At 32.7% G+C, this 20,709-nt stretch overlaps 2 protein-coding genes and 1 long non-coding RNA gene across 3 annotated transcripts; all 3 read left to right on the top strand.

The window, feature by feature from the left end:
* The first annotated feature begins 36 nt into the window (after positions 1-36).
* LOC112747826 (uncharacterized) lies at positions 37-977 on the top strand. The gene is made up of 2 exons (XM_025796024.1): positions 37-746; positions 941-977. Exons 1-2 carry the CDS (start codon positions 37-39, stop codon positions 975-977), a joined length of 747 nt encoding a protein of 248 aa, XP_025651809.1.
* A 5,999-nt stretch (positions 978-6,976) lies between these two features.
* On the top strand, positions 6,977-7,930 carry LOC112747827 (uncharacterized). The gene has a single exon (XM_025796025.1). It carries the CDS (start codon positions 6,977-6,979, stop codon positions 7,928-7,930), a length of 954 nt encoding a protein of 317 aa, XP_025651810.1.
* Positions 7,931-14,805: 6,875 nt separating this feature from the next.
* Positions 14,806-16,902, top strand: LOC112748663 (uncharacterized). Its single transcript, XR_003175033.3, has 2 exons — positions 14,806-16,070; positions 16,686-16,902. It is a non-coding gene; the product is annotated as an uncharacterized lncRNA (long non-coding RNA).
* Positions 16,903-20,709: the final 3,807 nt, after the last annotated feature.

Genomic DNA, 20,709 nt, shown 5'->3' on the forward strand with positions numbered 1-20,709 from the left:
TCTTTTGGGAAGTGGATGATGGAACTTCTAGAAAAAATGAGGTTGAATGCAGGGGCTAATTATGATCTTTGCAGCAGTAAGGTTGGGTTTCTAGTTTGGGAGGTGTGGAAAGCGAGGAATCTAGCAATATATCAGAAGATCAATCCTAATCCTATAATGGTGATTCACAAAGCTAAACTAATGGAGCTGGAATTTGCGGAAATGATTGAAGAACCAGTAAAGCATGCAACTACTATAACAAGATTAGGTAGCAGGGTTACCTGGAGACCGCCGCTGCAAGGTTGGATCAAATGCAACGTTGATGCAGCTTTCACTGGAGCTCAGTCTGTGGGTGCTACGGCTGTAGTATTCAGAGATCATAATGGAACCCTCCTCTCAGGAATTAACTCCACCATAGTTGCAGCCTCGTCATTGGCTGCGGAAGCATTAGCGGTTAGGGCAGCATTAATTATGTCACAGAATTTGCTAATGCAGAAGGTTATCATAGAATCAGACAATCAGATTCTCATTCAAGCACTAAAGTCACATGCATCAGTTGCAGAAATTCAAGTTGTATTAGATGATATTCGACATTTAGCAAGAGGCATTCCAAGTTGTGGTTTTACCTGGGTGCCCAGAGAAGCAAACTCATTAGCGCATGAAGTGGCGAGACTCACATATCAGGGAACTCTTCACCAAAATTGGGTCATGCATAAGCCAATTTCCATCAGGAACGTCCTCCGCAAGGATAATTTGGCCGTCTCAAGGTTGGAAAACAATTCTTGACTGAAGGCAGGAGCTTTTTGGGAAGACAGGGGGTTGAGGCTGCTCCGGTGGATATCTCGATGCTCCAGGAGTAAGTGTTGACTGCTAACGCAGAGATTGGAGGTGCTGCATTGCCAGAAGAACTAGCTACGGTGAGCTTCTTCACCTTGATCTATGGTTTTCATGTGACTTGTAGTTGGAGGGCTATGGCGGGTGCATCTGCCGACGACTAATCTAAAGGGAAGGTATGTAATTGGAAGGATGTGGTGTGGGGTGCCAAATGAAGTACAATTCTGGTCCCAACCCCTAAAAAAAAAAGAAAAGAAAGGGAAGCTTAATCAGTACCATGATAAAACATAGGACAACATTCTCGAGCCTAACAAGAGCTCTCCGATGCTTCACTTCTTACCTAGCTCTGGTTTATGGTTTTTATTCAACTAATGATGGCTTCTAATAAGACCTGTGTAGTGGTAGATTTGCATGAAGCCACTTAGCTCTCAAACTATTGATTTGGAAGTGGAAGCTCTGAGATCCGAGCTGAACCTCATGGCGCACAAGTCTCTTAGTCCCTACGGCGATGTTGCACTGATCTGGAATGGGATTCAGGCGTCTGCAAGTGGGAGAGGACAGTGGAGAGGGTTTGGCTTCGTTGGCAACCTTAGGAAGAATGGCACAAGCAATCTGATGGAGTTTGATTCTGGGTTGGGTGGGTCTTGGGGGTCCATCCTCTTACTGTGCTTTGGGCCCTTGGTGGGCCTTGGCACTGTCCAAAAAAATAAATAAAAGATATTAAAAACTAAAAAAAAAATTCCAAAATCAACTTTTGAAATTTAATATAGAAATTAAATATTTTTTCGTCCCTAACCTCCAACCTTTTTTTCTTATTAATATCATTCTTAACATTAAACTTAGTATTAAAATCATCCTTTTTAATTTTTAGACCAAATTGTTCCTAATAAAACAAAATAAAAAAACTAACACCCTAATAAAAAAAACCCCTCTATCCACTCTTTAATCACCACCACTATCACTCTTCACATAGAATTCAATTCTTCTCTCCTTCCAATTCAACCACCAAGACCACGACCGACAACTCTAATCCCAACTTCACTCCCACCAATCTACTGCAGCAAGACCAAACCTCCATAAATACTTTGCAAACTTGAACCAATACAGAAAATTATTGAACATGTATCACGCGACACGCAAAGCATCGCAATCTATTACAAAATTAATTAAAAAAAAAAGGCGAAGTTTATGGTGTAGATGCCAAAAGACATCTACACATGTAGAAGTAACGTGTTTTGTTTTTCTGAGCGACATTTGGCATCTTTTTTTGGGACTAGTGAGATTTGATGTCTGCAATGGGTGTTCTCTTTCAGAATGTGCAGTGAGAATACTGCCACTTTCAGCTTTTGTCTATTTAAATATAATATTAATTATATTATTAAATTTTAATGACATTTATTTTTTTGTCACATAATAGGCCGAATAAAAAATTGAACAATGCATTCAGTTGGGCTAATAAAAAATTAAACAATGCATTCAGTTGGGCTGATAAATCTGTTCAAGCATAGCTTTCTCTGTTTTTCTTTTTTCTAACTATGCACAGTAACAGAATAAAGTGCAAAATAAAATGATGCAACATATTATTTGGTTCCTTTATCAAATTTACTCATCTAATAATTATTTTTCTGATTATAAAAGTAGACTTTATAATGTCATGACTCCTTTCAAGAAATATAAAATGATCATAAAGTTATTAAATTTTACAGATAAATAATTTTATTTTTCTAATCATACTTACAAAAGCTTATATTATATTCAAATATTAACTAGGTGATACGTGCTTCAAATATTTATAATTTAAAGAGTTCAAGTATTATTTAAAAGTTATTAGTTTATATTTTTAAAATATTTAATTTAATTTGATGTATTTTCATTTTATTTATTTAGTTATTAGATTGGACTTTATATTTATAGGCTTATATTTTTTTTATTTTAACCTAAAAAAATATTATAAATACCTCTTAAACTATTGTAATTGTCATATTGAGTGATTAGAGGCGTGAAAAATCTCTTTTGATTTTATGATAAAATCAAGGTGTAGACAAATAATTTGAATAAATTTCTCTTATTGTTTCAAAAAATTGGGCAGAAGGTTGAGTGTGTTTCTTCAATTCAATTCTCAAAGTATAGTGTGAACAAGTTAGGTTGAGTAAGTCTCTTTTTTGTTACATTAAGAAATTGAATTAAAAGTCAAGTGATTCTCTTTGTATTCAATTTTAACCTATTTTTTATTTTCTATTTCAATTTTAATGTATCTTTTTATTCAATTTCAATTCTTGTCTTTTGTTTATTTTGAGTTTTGTTCTGTATCAATAGACCTATTTCATAATATAGGTTTAATGGTTAAATATTTTATCGTATTTTAAATTTGAGCTTTATCCTAAAGTAATATACTCTTAATTCTTTAGAATTGAATACTAATAAAATTGTATAATAATAATATAAATATTAGTTAATATATAAATATTGATTAAATTACCAAATATATTTTAACCTTAAATAAAATTAATTTTTTTCGTGTAAAAGTAAAATAAAAGGATATTTACAAACTATATATATTTTGTAAAACTTAATGTTCTAACTATATAAATCATATATCTTAATTACTCACCAAATTAATAAATATATATTTGTATAGCAATAGGATTAGAAATTATAGCATTGAGCAGAAAAAAAAATATTCCATCGTTTAGAAAAAGAAATCAAGAAAAAACTTAATAGGCCCAACTGAATGATTCTATTTGGCCCAATATATACCAAAATCTAAATGTCATTAAAATTTTAATAACATAATTAATGTTACATTTAAACAGACAAATTCTGAATATTACAGTATGTTTACTGCACAGTATAAAAGACAGCACAAGTTGTAGACACCAAGTGTCACTCATAAAACCAAAACACGTTGTTTCTACATGTATAGATGTCTTTTGGCATCTATACCATAGACTTCGCCTTTTCGCAAAACAAAAGATTACGAAAAAGAACCCTTGATGATTATGCGCTCTTCGATATGGAGAAATCTTGATAGACAATGATGGATGCGCTCTTCAAACAAAGTATCACAATCTATTGTTAAAATGGAGAACCCCTGACGGACTACGATGATGCGCTCCTCGATTATTACAAGGATGAGGGGACGGTGACCATTTGGCGACGCCGCGAGCGCTCGTAGACTTCGGGAGGGTAGTCGATGTCGATGCCGAAGTTGAAGCCTAGGAAGCGACTCATTAAGAAGGGCGACACCGGGAGGCAATTTGTGGCGACGCCCTCTTCATCGGTTTTTTCCTTTTTCACTTTTCTTCTGTTGTTGCTATTGGTGGTGGTGGTAAAGCATAAGAGGTAGTTTGAGTGTAGCACCTGCTGGTGAAGGATTGATAGTGGGATGAAGGTGCTAGTGGGTGGATTTGATGGAAGGGTTGTGGTGACAGTGGAAAGGTTTGGATGATGACGATGATGTATTTTTTTTTTTTAAATGGTAAATATTAATTTTTATAAAGGATAAATTTGTCCAATTTTTTTAACAAAAGGATTACTTTAAAATGATTTTTAACATTGAGGATGATATTAATGAAAAAAAAATCAGAGACGATTTTGATTTTGACCCAAAAAATTCGGAACAAAAAAATACTTAACTTTTAATATAGAGAATTACATTGTAAGAAAGGGAGTAACCGTAAAACTTAATATAATTTCTAATATACATTATAAAATTATCATTCACATTAAAGATTTTAAAATTCATGATTATCACAAATAGAAATAAGAATAGTTACTAACTTGATTCATGATTATAATAATATTAGTAAGAATTCACTTTGTCTATTCTTTTGCCTTCTTAATTTTTTCTTCAATTAGTTATTTCTTTTCATAAAACCAACTTCCATCAAGTTGGTTACATTTCAAAAATAACCGTACAATTTTTTATTTAATTAAATATTTATTAAACCAATAAAATAAGATACATCACACACATGAGACATTATATAATAATATAATTTCTTACATTCTCCCACTTGGTTCATGTGTTGTTATTTTAATCATTGGTTTAAAAAAATATTTATCATAATGCGCATTTCTAAGCAATTACTTGCATAGCTTAATTTATATGCAACTTATGCACATTCCATTTATTTTTCATGGTATTATCATTTGGAAAGGACCATACTCAAATGGTAATGAGTTTAAAATAAACTGCACAATAAAATTTTCATCCACCTCCATTCCCAATGACTTAAGTCTTGTTGCAATATTTGTCATTTCAATGACATGCTCATGCATAGTATGAGAACTATCAAATTTTATGGTGGTCAAAGTACCCATTAATGTCCCAGCAAGAGACTTATCAATAATTTGGGAGCGCTCTTCCACAAGCTTCATAAATTCTTTAGCATTATAGAAAGAGCTGACTTGATGCAGTTTGCTATGCTCATCCGCATGAACATAAGACTAAGTCTGTTTGACTTTTTTCAAGATTTATAATGAACTTTTTCTTCATTGCTACTAAGAACAGTAATAACAACAGGTTTCTGAACTTGAAGTGCCAAATCAAGATCCAAGACACTAAGGTGAAATTAGACTTACACAATCATAAAAAATGAAAAATTCAGCCCATTAAACATTGGAACAGAATAGCATGCGAATGCAATGCGACTGGAAGAATTGCTGCAATTAACCCATACTTAATATTAACACTTAAAGTCATAAGATAACACATTATTCAAATTCAAAGAGCATTCATAGAAACATTCAGAGTATATTAATATTCTCTTTTGGGTGATATATCAATATACAATAACACAATGATGCTAATAAACTTAACTTTATTTAGTAAAGATACATGCACCAATAAAAAATATTTAATATCTTTGGATATTTAAATACTAGTAATAATATATATATATATATATATATATATATATATATATATATATATATATATATATATATATATATATATATATATGCTAACAATCATGTTCATTAATTATAAGATCAACTAATCAACCTTTGGGTGATCCTTAAGGCTGCTTTTATTTTCGGAGACAGGATAGGACATGACACTAAGACAAAGACAATAGAACGGAGACAGTAAAAATTATTTTTTGTGTATTGTGTTTGGATACGATGGACAAGACATTAATTTAATGTCCTGTATTATGTTTGGATAGACATGGACAAAATTAAGATATTATGCGAAATGACTAAAATAGCCATGTGATTTCAAATTTTTTACATCAAGTACAAATTAATTTAATAAAAAATAAGAGTATGTAGGAGTATAGAAAATTACAAGAAGAATTGGTCTATGAACCAATGGTATTAAAATAACAAAATTAAGAATAAATAAAGTAACATAAAGTAGAAAAGTGAATTAAGTCTCTATTAATACAGCATGCCATAGAGAAGAGAGTGAACGATAAAAAGAAATAAATTAATTATCCAGTCAAGTAAAAAATTCTACCAAAGAAAGAGAGTATCTGAAAAAAAGGAACGGAGAGAAAGAAGAACTACGATGTAGAGAAGAAGCTAAAATTAGGAAAAATAAGAAGAGATAATAGTAGAATAATAAAAAATATCTATGGATAGAAAGGGAAAAAATTTTGATAAAAAAGTCGGTGTCCACCTTTTTAAATCCCGTGTGTTAAAAATAAACTTGATGGTTAGAATTTAAGAATGAATAGAAACCACAGTTTGAATAAGTTGTCTATATTTAGTTTTAATTTAAACCATTTATTTATTAGGATGTATTAAGTTTAGACGTCAAAGAAAAGTATAAATACATATGTAATTATTTCATAAATAACAACACACAAATACATTCAATACATTCCTCTTCATTTTATATTCTTCGTGAGTGTGTGTGCCTTGCTCTTTTATTTTCCAACAAAGTGGTATCAGAGCCACTTATAAAATATCTTCGTCAAAAGAAACTACTTTATCTTTTCAATACCTACAATTATCTAAGCTCAACTATGACAATTGGACAGCCTGAATGAAAGCAATTCTCGGTGCTCAAGGAGTATGAAAGATGGTTGAGAAAGGCTATGTAGAACCAAAGAATGTGGACAAGCTAACAGAAGTTCAGAAGGAAGAATTAGAAAATAAAAGAAAGAAAGATCAATGTGCACTTACTATTATTCATCAAGGCTTGGATGTTTATATGTTTGAGAAGATTGCTAATATAACCAATGCAAAGAAAGCTTGGGATACTCTTCAAAATTCCATCATAGGAGTTGAAAAGGTGAAGACTCTAAGGGCTGAGTTTGAGTCTCTAATGATGAAGGAGACTGAATCCATTTCGGATTATTTCACCAAATTTTTGACGATAGTGCACCAAATGAAAAGGCTTGGAGAAAAATTAGAAGATGTTTGTGTTGTTGAGAAAATTCTTCGTTCTCTCAATTCAAAATTTTACCATGTGGTGGTAGCCATTGAGGAGTCCAAAAATTTGGATACGATGTCAATTGATCAGTTGAATGGTTCTTTACGGGCCCATGAAGAAAGAATGGATAAAGGTAAGCAAGAACGTGTGGAGCATGTCTTGCAAGCAAAACTTTCGTGGAATGCTAGAGGAGAAACCAACAAAAGTGGAAGACAAGGACGAGATCGAGGCCGTGGACGAGGACGAGGACGTGGTTACAGAAGAGGAAGAGATGAGAAAAATTATTCTCAAGAGAAAAGAAATCAAAATTTTTCTCGAGATCTTGGAAGAGGAAGAACAATTGACAAAAGACACATTGAATGCTATTCATGTGGAAAGAATGGACATTATTTTTGGGAGTGTCAGACATCCAAAGAAGAAAAAAATAAACTTGTTGTGCACAGTGAAGATGTTGAAAAACCAACATTATTCCTTACGCTCAAGGAAGATCAAAATTCTGAAGATAGTACGTGGTATCTTGACAATGGAGCTAAAAACCATATGACATGTGATAGGAGTAAATCTGTAGCACTCGACACCAACGTAAAAGGACACGTCCGTTTTGGTGATGAATCAAAAGTAGAGATCAATGGCAAAGGGACGATTCTATTCGAGATGAAGAATGGAAGTCATAAGATTCTTACCAATGTTTATTACATCCCAAAGATGAAGAATAATATCTTGAGTATTTGACAACTTATGGAGAATGGTTGCAAGATAGTCATGGAAGATCGCTATCTTTGGCTTAGAGATAAAAATGAAAATCTTATTACTAAGGTTTCTATGACAAGAAATCGTATATTCTTGTTAAACATGAGAAGCGGTGGAGCTACATGTTTGAAGTCATTTATTGAAGATCCACCATAGATTTGGCATATGAGATATGGACATTTAAATTTTGGTGGGCTCAAAGAATTAGGAACAAAAAAGATGGTAAAAGAAATTCCAACAACTGATCATCCTTATCAGTTATGTGAAGCTTGCTTACTTGGAAAACATTCAAGAAATAGTTTTTCAAAGCAGTCCAAATCAAGAGCTACCAAGCCACTTTAGCTTATCCATGCGGATGTTTGTGGACCTATCAAGCCTTTGTCACTTGGTAAGAGCGCCTATTTTTTGCTTTTCATTGATGATTATTCAAGAAAAATATGGGTTCATTTCTTGAAGCAAAAGAGCGAAGCATTTGAAGCATTCAAGAAGTTTAAAGCTCTCGTTGAAAAAGAAGGTGGCTATGAGATAAAAGCTCTCAGAACTGACAGAGGTGGAGAATTCACTTCAAATGAATTCAAGATATTTTGTGAAAATCATGGTATTCGACGTCCCCTAACTGTTCCTAGATCGCCTCAACAAAATGGGGTTGTTGAAAGAAAGAATAGGACAATTCTAAATATGGCAAGAACGATGTTAAAAAGTAAGTCATTACCAAAAGAGTTATGGGGAGAAGCAGTTGCATGTGTAGTTTATCTCTCAAACCGCTCACCTACCAAGAGTTTGAGAGATATAACACCTCAAGAAGCATGGAGTGGTTTGAAGCCTAATGTATCACATTTAAGGGTATTTGGATCTATTGCATATGTCCAAATTCCTGAGCAAGAAAGACAAAACTTGATGATAGGAGCCAAAAGCTTGTATATATTGGTTATGAGGAGAATACTAAAGGCTACAAATTCTTCAATCCCATCAATAATAAAGTAATAATAAGCAGAGATGTTGAGTTTGAAGAAAATGCAAAGTGGGACTGGAGTACACAAAATGAAGTCACTTATGATTTTCTGCCTTACTTTGAGGAAAAAGAAGCCCCGATGTAAGAAGTGTAAGGCAAAATCGATCCTTCAACACCGGCATTAACCCCACTAGCATCATCATCATCTTCTCCATCCTCTAGTTCAAGCGAAGGCCCTCATAGATATCGAAGTCTCCCTGATCTTTATAAGCAAACAGAAAAGCTAGAGGATGAAAATTTATTGTGTTTACTCTCCAATGATGAGCCTTTAAATTTTAAAGAAGCTGTCAAAGATGAGAAATGGATACAAACTATGGAGGAAGAAATTCAAACAATTGAGAAGAACAACACTTGGGAACTTGCATCACTTCCAAGTGGTCATCAGGCTATTGGAGTCAAATGGGTTTACAGAGTTAAGAAAAACTCTAAAGGTGATGTAGAAAGGTATAAGGCAAGACTCGTTGCAAAAGGGTATAAGCAGAAGCAAGGAATAGATTATGATGAGGTGTTTGCTCTAGTTGCTCGCTTGGAGACGATAAGGCTATTGTTGTCACTTGCAGCAAAGAACAACTGGAAAATCCACCAAATGGATGTGAAGTCTACTTTTCTGAACGATAATCTTCTGGAAGAAGTTTATATTGAACAACCTTTGGGTTTTGTTATTGAGGGTTGTGAAGATAAAGTTTTAAGGCTTAAAAAGGCCTTATATGGACTGAAGCAAGCTCCAAGAGCTTGGAATGATCGTCTTGATACGCATTTTCAAGATAATGGTTTCACTAGGTGCATTCATGAATATGCACTCTATGTGAAAGAAGAAAGAGGAAATTTGTTATTTGTTTGTGTCTATGTGGATGACCTTATATTCACAGAAAACAATCAAATAATGTTTGAAGAATTTAAGAATGTAATGGCTCAAGAATTTGAGATGAGTGATATGGGACTAATGTCTTATTATCTGGGAATTGAAGTGAAACAAATGGAGGATGGAATTTTCATCTCACAACAGGCTTATGCAAGAGAGCTATTAAAGAAACTCAATATGCTAGATTGCAATCCTACCAATACACCTATGGAGTGTGGAGTCAGACTTTCCAAAGAGAAAGAAGGTGTAAGAAAAGTTGATCAAACATTATTCAGAAGTCTCGTGGGGAGTTTAAGGTATTTGATCTGTACCAGACTTGACATTTTATTTTCAGTTGGGTTAGTTAGTCGTTACATGGAGAATCCAACAGAAATTCATATGAACGCAGCTAAGAGAATTCTTCGCTATCTTAGAGGCACTCTTGAGTATGGCATGTTTTATTCAGCTTCAGATGAATTCAAATTAATGGGCTATTGTGATAGTGATTATGCTGGGGATATTGACGACAGAAAGAGTACTACTGGCTTTGTTTTCTTTTTAGGAAATAATGCAATTTCTTGGTGTTCAAAGAAATCACCTATAGTCACTCTTTCAACTTGTGAAGTTGAATATGTTGCTGCCACTGCCTGTGCATGTCATGCAATTTGGCTGAAGATACTACTGAAGGAACTTCATTTTGAGCAAGCTTAATCCACCAAGATCATTATGGACAATAGGTCAGCGATTGCCCTAGCAAAGAATCCAGTGTTTTATGACAGAAGCAAACACATAGAAACAAAGTATCATTTTATTCGACAATGTATTGAGAACATGCATGTGGAGGTTGAGTATGTGAAATCACTTGATCAAGTTGCTGACATTTTCACAAAACCTCTGAAATATGATGCTTTTCAAAAGTTAAGGATTATGATTGGAGTCAAAAAATTATCAAGTTTAAGGGAGAATGTTAAAAATAAACTTGATGGTTAGAATTTAAGAATGAATAGAAACCATAGTTTGAATAAGTTGTCTATATTTAGTTTTAATTTAAACCATTTATTTATTAGAATGTATTAAGTTTAGACATCAAAGAAAAGTATAAATACATATGTAATTATTTCATAAATAACAACACACAAATACATTCAATACATTCCTCTTCATTTTATATTCTTCGTGAGTGTGTGTGCCTTGTTCTTTTATTTTCCAACACCGTGTCCATCATTGTCCTTCGTAAAAGAGTGGACATAAAAATATAAAATAGTGTCCTGGAGACAATGTTATATGTCCATGTCTCTACCTCCAAACACGTTTTAATCATTCGTTGTACATGTCTCTGTGTCCTATCTTCGAAAACAAACGCTACCTAAATGTCTTATAACAATGAACTTTAATTAATATATAAATAATTATCATTTAGCATCTTTTTTATATGTAATTGATACAAAATTATAAACATGGAATTAACTAAAAAAAATTTAGATTTGATCACTTGAGTGATTAACAAATCTCAAAATTTTAGTACAAAAATTTCTTTTGTTGTTACAAAATAAAAGAGAAAAAGAAAAAAAATTACTGTTTATGAATATGCAAGCAGCACAATGCATAACTTCACAAAACCAATATCGATATGGGCACAACATAATAGCACAGCATGATAGCACATTCTTAATCATTATACGTACAAGCAGGGACGGACATACGGGGGGCGAGCGGAGGCCTCGGCCCCCAATTTTTTTAAAAAAAGATTAATAGTAATAAGTTATTAAGTATAATTTAATTTTTTAAAAAATTTATTTAGTATTTAGTTTAATATAAATGAAAGTTTAATCTAACTTAAATATTAATGATTTCTAATATCTAAAAAGTAAGCAACAATATTAAAAAAATCTGAAAAGATATTATTACTAATATTTTTAAATTAAATAAATTTTTTCAAATCTCATAAAGTGAATTTTTTTCCCTTCTTGTGAGCGTCCTTCTTGATTCATTTAGTATTAATTCTCTATGTTTCAACTACTACAACTGAGAGATCTTTTTCAACTATGAATGTTGTGAAGAATAACTCAGAAATAAAATAAAAGATAAATTTCTTGCTAATTGTCTTTTAATTATGTTAAAAAAAAATTGCTGAAAAATTTGACACAGATTCTATTATCCATGAATTTTATGATACGAAAAATCGACCACTTTGTTAATAAAAAATACATACATATTTTTTTGTATTTTAAAATATATTCTCTATCAGTATATTTTTGTAATACATTTTACATTATATAATTTTTTGCATAATTTTTTAATATTATATATGTTATTGGCCCCATGATAATATTTCTGGATCCGTCCCTGCGTACAACCATGGTTATCCATTATATTAAACAATCATGTACGAAACCACATGAAGTGAAATTATATTTACAAGTTTTCATAACTACAAATCTCATGCTATATCAATTATGCAGTAGAAATTTCATTTGTATGGATAATAATAAATTTCACAATCTAAAACTCTGATACCACATGTAAAACTTAATATGATTTTTAATATACATTATAAAATTATCATTCACATAAAAGATCTTGAAATTCATTATTATCACAAATAAAAATAAGAATAGTTACTAACTTTGATCCATGATGATAATAATATTAAGAAAAATTAACTTTTTCTATTCTTTTACCTTCTTAATTCTTTTTTCAATTTAGCTATTGATGGTAAGTGAAGAAGAAAGACTTCATTGGTAGAAAGAGAGAACTGAATTCTATTTTTTTTATAAAACCAACTTCCATCAAGTTGGTTACATTTTAAAAATAATCATACAACTTCTTTTATTTAATTAAATATTTATTAAACTAATAAAATAAAACACATCACACACATAAGACAACATATAATAATATAATTTCTTACAATAACAGTATCCATCCTCTGTATATAGTGCACCAATAAAGCTGCTTATTTATTTTAAATAAAAAAATACAAAACTAAATTGCAAAATGACATGTTATTTTGGGGTACATAGTGTACATAGTGCATTATATTTGTTAAGATAAACAAACTGTAATCATAGATATTTTCATGCACGACAAGAATAAATTTTGTATTCTAACCGTTTAACTATGGAATTAAATCTCACTTTAATTTTTGAGATTCGTACATTACACTGATTTAGTATTTAAAATTTCGATTACTCTAATTTAGAATCCTAAATTCAAAAAGGTACACCACGTTAATCCCATAACTATTTTTCGTCACTAGAACAGTCATTCTGAGTGGCGTGACTTACTCCTTACAAACAGCTAATGTAATTGCAGTAATTCGATCTTTGTTTTTTTTATAATACAAATCATAGACCTTTTTTTCCCTTTCTAGATCCTACTTTGGATTGTCTTCATGCATGTGCATATGCTTTTTGTGATGTTGAATGAGTTGTTAAGCATACAATTATTTAGTTCAATTCAATATTTGTCAATAATCGAAAGCAAATAATTGGATTGAGAACGGAAGAAAACACGAACCGCATGGTCTATCAACGACGAAGACAAAGCAAGTGGCAACTTCGGCATTGAATTGGAGCGACAACTTAGGGGCGGCGCGAAGGTTTTGAGGTTCCAAATACAGGCGGTGGAGGTATCCAACAGAAGTAAGATGAGAGATGAGGAAGGAAAGGTGATGGAAGAAAGAGGAGAAAATGCTACTACGGCTTAAAACGTTGTTCGTTGTTGCTGGTACTGTTTTTATGTTGTGGTTATGGATGGTGATGGTGATGGTGCTGGGAGGGTTTGAGTTTGAGAGGAGTGGATGCACGTGAAAGATGAAGTGGGAGTGAAAAAGTAGCGGAAGTTTGCAGAGAGAAAGAGGAGGTGACAGTAATAACACTACAACATTTTGGGTCTATGGCCACGGTTTTTTTGGTCACGGTTTTTACAAAAAGGGTGACCATAGGGTACCTATGGTCACGGTTTTCTAAAAAAGGGTGGCCTAAAAGGGTCTATGGTCACGGTTTTGGGGGGTGACCTAAAGGGATCTATGGTCACGGTTTTATACAGTAACCAAAAAGGGTCTATGGTCACGGTTTTTACAAAAAGGGTGATCATAGGATACTTATGGTCACGTTTTTGGGGGTGACCTAAAGTGGTCTATGGTCACGGTTTTGGGGGGTGGCCTAAAAGGGTCTATAGTCACGGTTTTAGTGGTGACCTAAAGGGGTCTATGGCTACAGTTTTTTACGGTGACCAAAAAGGGTCTATGGTCACGGTTTTTCAAAAAAGAGTGACCTAAAGGGTCTATGGTCACAGTTTTGGGGGGTGACCTAAAGTGGTCTTTGGTCACGGTTTGGTGGGTGACCTAAAAGTGTCTATGGTCACGGTTTTAGGAGTGACCTAAAGGGTCTATGGTCACGGTTTTTTACAGTGGCCAAAAGGGTCTGTGGTCACGGTTTTGGGATGTGACCATAGATACTCTATGGTCACGGTTATTAGAGGTGGCCTAAGGTGGTCTATGGTCACAGTTTTTTTTTAAATTGATTTTTTTATTTTTTTAACTATCCCTCCCCATAAACGGCGTCGTCCCCCCCCCCCCCCCAAAAATCCCAAAATTTCCCCTCCCTCCCAACAAAATTCCCATTCCTTCATCCTAATTAATAACTTAGAACCAAAAAAAACCCTATCACTTCGTCACAGCCCCATTCTCACCGTTTTCCTTCGAGCCAGCCCCCACCTTCACCGTGCTCCTCCCAACCCCCTACCATTGTCGTTCACCTTCCTCCCAGCCCCTACTTCGTCACAGCCCCCAAGATCGACGAAGGCAGAAACCCTAGCGTCGCCAAGCTCCTCTGTCGCGTCTCACCGCCTCCACTGCCTTCACCGTCGCTACCACGGGTGGAGTCCGCCGTTGAGCTGTGCCCCATTCAGTTTCACCACGAGCTTCCTCTGGGTAACATTCAATCACACACACTCCTTGATTGATTCTATCGATCAATTTTATATATAGTTTACATAAAGGACAGATTTAATCATCACAGAACGGATTAGTTAATGTATGGGTTATGTAAACTACCAGAAGCCTTTGTATGTAAACTACATAAATTTTGCATGTGCATATATCTGGCCAAAGATGGAGCTGATTTGGAAAAAGGGAAAAAATGAAGAATGAAAAAAGAGTTTTTTTTTTTTTCTTTTTTAAGTTAATTTTGCAAATGATGAATTTGTGAGGGAAAGGTTGATGGAGATTGATGGGTTTATATAATGGAAAAAAGGGTAGCTGAAAGAAGCAGCAAAAAGCAATGAAATTAAAGAAAAGAAAGGTTTTTGGAGCTCAGGTTTCTATGGTTTGGTGTTGGGTGTGATTATGTGTGTTTCCTATACACTCGGTGGAAGATATCATTGGAAATCTCTTTGTTTTTATTGTGAAATGGGCACAAAAATATGCAAACATCAAAACAAAAACTCATAACTTTATTATTATTACTCTCAGTTACTGCTTAGTGCTTAACATGAAAATAACATAACATATGCAGTTTTTGTTTCCCTTTTGAATTTTTCTGACAAGGAAGGGTGTTTAAATATGATATATGTTAGATTGTGTTTGTTTGTTTGTTTGTTTGCGTTGGCTGGTGTTAAAGGAAAGGCTTTGTTTTGTTGCCTTTGATATATGACTACTTTATTTGACTAAGATTCTGGCTTCTCATTCTTCCATGTTGATTTGGTTCCCTTTTGGATTAAGTGCTGCCACCTCTTTTTTATCTTTATTTTGTTTTTTCTAACTTGTTTCTCATCACTGCACAACCCTTCTTGGTTTTGTATTCTTAAAGAGAGAGAGCTAAAGAGTTGTACGTAGTCCATTTTTGTTCTTTTGAAAAGATAGATAGGGTTCTGTGTACTGAGAAAAAGAGAAAGAGAGTATTTTGCACATTACAATGCAGATTCTTCGTTTCTCCTTTTAGGACCCAATATTCTATTATGGTCGATCAATCACAAAATCCTCTCTTAAAAAGGAGAAAAAAATTCGACAAATGCAGCAACAACATAATGAAGTGGTTTCAACTATGGAGAAAAATCAAAATAACTTAACTTCCAAGTTGGATGGTTTAACAAACTTGATTAAAACGTTGTTGCAACAAGTCAATCCTGGTATAAGTGCAGAACAAGTGCAAGTAATGATAGAAGCTACCCAACAATCTCTGCCTGACGCGAGTAGTGCACCAAATGATGCGCCGCGAAGCATTCCTCCTTCACTTGGATCGAACCATGTATCAAATGATATGGAAGTAAGTACTATTCGAAACTTCTAGTTAAATTAATAGTATGCTTTTGGTTGCTGTTTGATTAGGTTAACTTAGTTGAATTAGGTGGTTAGGTAGTCAATTGATTTTGTAGTGGATTTAGGTTTGAACTCTGATGTTTATTCTATCTGAAATTGGTTTTCCTGTGCTCGTAATTACTTGCCATGTTCTAATTTAGTTTCCTGCTGCTGCTTCATTGATCTGTCCTGTGCTAAATTAGTTTGTTTGGTGCTGTTGATTAGGTTTAAACTGTTATTGATCCTATGTTGCTGTTTCATTGTTTTACTTTTGTGCTAAACTGGTTTATACGATGCTGCTACATAGTATTATTGCTGCCTTATTCTTGTGTTGGCTGCTATTGGAATGAACAAATTCTGAATTATTTGTGCAGTAGTGATAACTTTGATGAATTTCTGAGTCTAAGCTATCACTACTGCTGCATTCTTGCAATAGCTGCTGTTTGAAGTGAATGATGGTTGTGAATAATTTTTGAGTGTTGCTGTGAATGAATGTTTCCCTTCTTTTGCTGCATATGTATTGCATCATCAAAAGCATTTTTGCAAGATATCTAACATGTTTATTTCTTTTACGTGCACGAAGACATGATGTGATGAAGAAAATATGTTCCATACAAATATCACATGAGATGGGTCTTACCACCTTAGTTATGTAAATGTAATATTTTGATGTGTTATGTACTTTTTGAGGTATTACATGTAATTGGAAAAATTCCACTCTATTTTGATTTGTGTTGTTTAGACTAAAAATTAAACATATCTATCTTATAATGAAACTTTTATGATTTAGATTTCTTGAATTTCTTATTTTTAGATTTATTTTGTGATTATTATCATTTTGGGATGTGATTATAATTTTAAAAAATTGAATCTCATAAACAACAACAGGCTATAGTCACCGTTTTAAAAAACCGTGACCATAGAGGCTATGGCCATCGTGAAAAATTCTGACCATAGATAAGGCTATGGTCACGGTTTTAAGGAGGGGTGACCATAGAGTCTATGGCCACGGTGAAAAACCGTGACCATAGATAGGGCTATAGTCACGATTTTAAGGAGGGTGACCATAGAGTCTATGACCATGGTGAAAAACCGTGACCATAGATAGGGCTATGGTCACGGTTTTAATAGAGGTTATGGCCACGGTGAAAAACCGTGACCATAGATAGGGCTATGGTCACGGTTTTAAGGAGGGTGACCATAGAGTCTATGGCCACGGTGAAAAACCGTGACCATAGATAGGGCTATGGTCACGGTTTTAGGTGGGGTGACCATAGAGTCTATAGCCACGGTGAAAACCGTGACCATAGATAGGGCTATGGTCACGGTTTTAAGGAAGGGCGACCATAGAGGCTATGGCCACTGTGAAAACCGTGACCATAGCCTTATCTATGGTCACGGTTTTAAGGAGGGGTGACCATAGAGGCTATGGTCACGGTAAAAAACCGTGACCATCGGTGAATCCGTGACTATAGATTAACTTATGGTCACGGTAAAAAACGTGGCCTAAAGTGTCAGATTTTGAAAATTGAAATCGTGACCATAAAAACCGTGACCATAGCTCAAAAAACCGTGACCATAGACCTATGGCCATGAGAGAATTGACCATGGTAAAAAATCATGACCATAGGTCCAAAACCGTGACCATAGATCTATGGTCACCTTTTTTACTAGCTATGGTCACGATTTTTTACCATGGCCATAGGCATTTTTTTGTAGTGATAATGAGCAGAGAAAGGAACTTTGGGGTGGCAGAACAGATACACATACATGAAGAAGAAGATAACATTGTTCTTTGGTTTAGGTTATAAAAGGAAAAATGATTAAATTGGTGCAATTTTTTTTATTCGCCAGCTTAGCTAACCAATGACAAGGAGTAAAACACGACACTTACAGTATTATTGTCTCAATGACAGAAAATAAATGAGGGACTAATGTGATGCATTTTTTTAAATTTAGGAGATTAAATTAAAATAATTAAAATTTTAAAGATTAAATCAATACAACTTACAAATTTAAGGACCAAAATAAAATTTATCTCTCTAAATATGCCTAAATCGAAAAAAAAATTCACAAAAAAGATAGAAGTGATTTTATGAATGATGAAAAAGGTAAGCAATTCAAATGATTATACGTTTTATATGTATATATTATGTGTGCTAACGAATTTAGTTAATATGCCTTCTTTAAAAGTATTAATTGACTTTTTTATGAAAAATATATTAAGTTTAGATTTTTAATGTATTTGTTATGAATATTTATTTTAAAAAAATTGAAAATTTTCTAATTATAATAACCGTAACACGTCTTAACTAAAGTAGCAAATTTTTAGAGTTGATTAAAGGTACATATATTAGTTAAATTCATAAATCAATAGTTGACAAACGCTCTCTGTACATTGAAAGTGTCTCTTACATTTTTAAAATAAATCAACTTTAATTATATTTAGGTAGTGACTTCTTGCTCCATCGACCACCAATTTAATACATCCAGAGTGCAATTAATAAAATAAAACATTTTTGAAGTCAAATTCTTTTAATTAAGGATGTAGAACAAATGAGAAAGAAGATGAGAACAGCATAGAGTGTCCCCATTGTAATCTGCGAGTGGTTTACGTCTAGCTTGCTAGTAATTATGACTAGTGAGTAATGACCAATGACCAATGACTCTGTCAAAACAAATATTTGTATGATTTAATTTAAAGTAAACACTAAGTAATGTTGAATGAAAAAAAAATTAGAATTCTGATTTATTTTTCTAATTATTTCTTAATTATCAAATAAAAGAATTTTTTATTTTTTATTCTTTTGATTTTCTAAAGATAACATGCATATTTAAAATTTTACTCAGTTAAATATTAAAAAGAAAATTAAACTCCTAATTATTACTCATGTTGAATATGTACCATGATAAATGATATATGAATAGCATGTGGCATCAGAAGAATGGAAAATTAAACGGTTTCGATGGATTTGGGTTTCCGAGTCTGCGATCCCATAAATATAGCACCGATGCCATGTTGCATTGATTTTTCTTTCGTTACATTGCATACGGTACTAGAGTTTTTCCAAGTGTAAGGATATGGATTCTTGAAGATAAATGGTGGATCGATATTTACTCCACTATGTCTCCATCAAAATCTACTAGGACGGGAAAGAGTTTAATTTGGTGAATGATTCTTTTGTCTTCAAATATCTTCATATATACTAAACAAGGAATGTTAAGGCCAGCAACTTTTATGATTTGTAGTCATTAAATAGTCATCAATAATAATTTTAATGGTATGAGATTGGTGTGAGATTTTATCTAATAACTCACTTTTTTTTGTTGGTTACATACTGGTCAGAATTTAACAAAATTACTGGTCTCTAGACTTTTCATATTAAATTACTAATGCATTAATAGATACCAACGACCAACGTGTCTATCAATATCAATAACAATAATAATAATAATAATAATAATAAAATTTACTTTTTTTATAAATATGAATAATAATAACAAATACGATATTAGATAAGATGATAATTATGTTACATTACAATAAAAAAAATTATTAGTTTAACTCTCGAAGTTAATAAAATATTTTTTATAGATTATATATAATAAAGTATATTTTAGAAGACTATATCAGAATTTCTTGCTGACTTTCTTTTAGTAACACAGCTAGTCAGCTACGATCCATTTATGGATTAAAAAGTTTTCAGTGCTACAACCTAGCTAATTGGAATGTCCCGGAACACATTCGAAAATATAGGATATATTTTTGGGTTTAGCCAATATGTATCTTATACATAATAAATTTATTATTAATAAAAAAATTTAAAATTTTTTTATTTAATAAATATAAAATAAAATATTAAAATTTAAATTTTATGTATTTTTAATAAAAAAATTTAATTTATATAATTTTAAGATACAAAATAAATAAATTTTATATTTTAAAAGAAAAATAAGAAAGCAACCGAAAGTTCGTAACAGTTTAACAAGAAAAGGAAAGATTTATGAAACTATATTCTATATTCACAAATTTAAAGGAGGTTAGACAATGTCAACACGTAACTATCTCATAAATACAAAGTTTGTTTGGATTGCTATTTTGAAAAAAAAAAAAATTTATATTTTTTTATTTTAGGTCTGTAAAATTTTTATCAACTTAAATATTATAGTTCTTTATCGGTATTTTTATCACTGTCTAAATAAAAACGTTAAAAAAAAGTCTTAACAAAAGAGTCAGAATCCTTACCAAAAAACATGGGTTTTTACTTAAATAAATTAAATGCATTTTAAAATTATCCAATTCCCCTGAATCAGATTCTGCAATGTGATTATCTTTTTCGTATTATTATATAAATCGTCCCAGGGTTCAAAGGATTATATAACACGTAAATCATCTCACCCTAGGACGATTAATGAATGAATTTGTGATGCAAAATAAGAGTAAATCGTGGCAGGGCTTCTTGGGTTAGTAGTTGAGCATAAATCGTCCCAGGGTAGTAGGTTTTACGAGTTAATGGGCTAAACCAAACTGGGCTGCCACGATTTATGTGTTTTTTCGGACCCTCAGGACCCTGGGACGATTTATGTGTTACTCTGTAACACTCAAA

This window comes from Arachis hypogaea, chromosome 15, assembly GCF_003086295.3.
Source record: "Arachis hypogaea cultivar Tifrunner chromosome 15, arahy.Tifrunner.gnm2.J5K5, whole genome shotgun sequence".
NCBI lineage: Eukaryota > Viridiplantae > Streptophyta > Magnoliopsida > Fabales > Fabaceae > Arachis > Arachis hypogaea.

What these genes read in the sequence shown, in the direction of transcription:
- LOC112747826 (XM_025796024.1), top strand. Translation starts at nt 37, where the DNA reads ATGAGGTTGAATGCAGGGGCTAATTATGATCTTTGCAGCAGTAAGGTT. An exon ending in GATAATTTGGCCGTCTCAAG is followed by an intron (nt 747 to 940) that starts GTTGGAAAACAA and finishes TGTGACTTGTAG; the next exon opens with TTGGAGGGCTATGGCGGGTG.
- LOC112747827 (XM_025796025.1), top strand. Translation starts at nt 6,977, where the DNA reads ATGTTTGAGAAGATTGCTAATATAACCAATGCAAAGAAAGCTTGGGAT.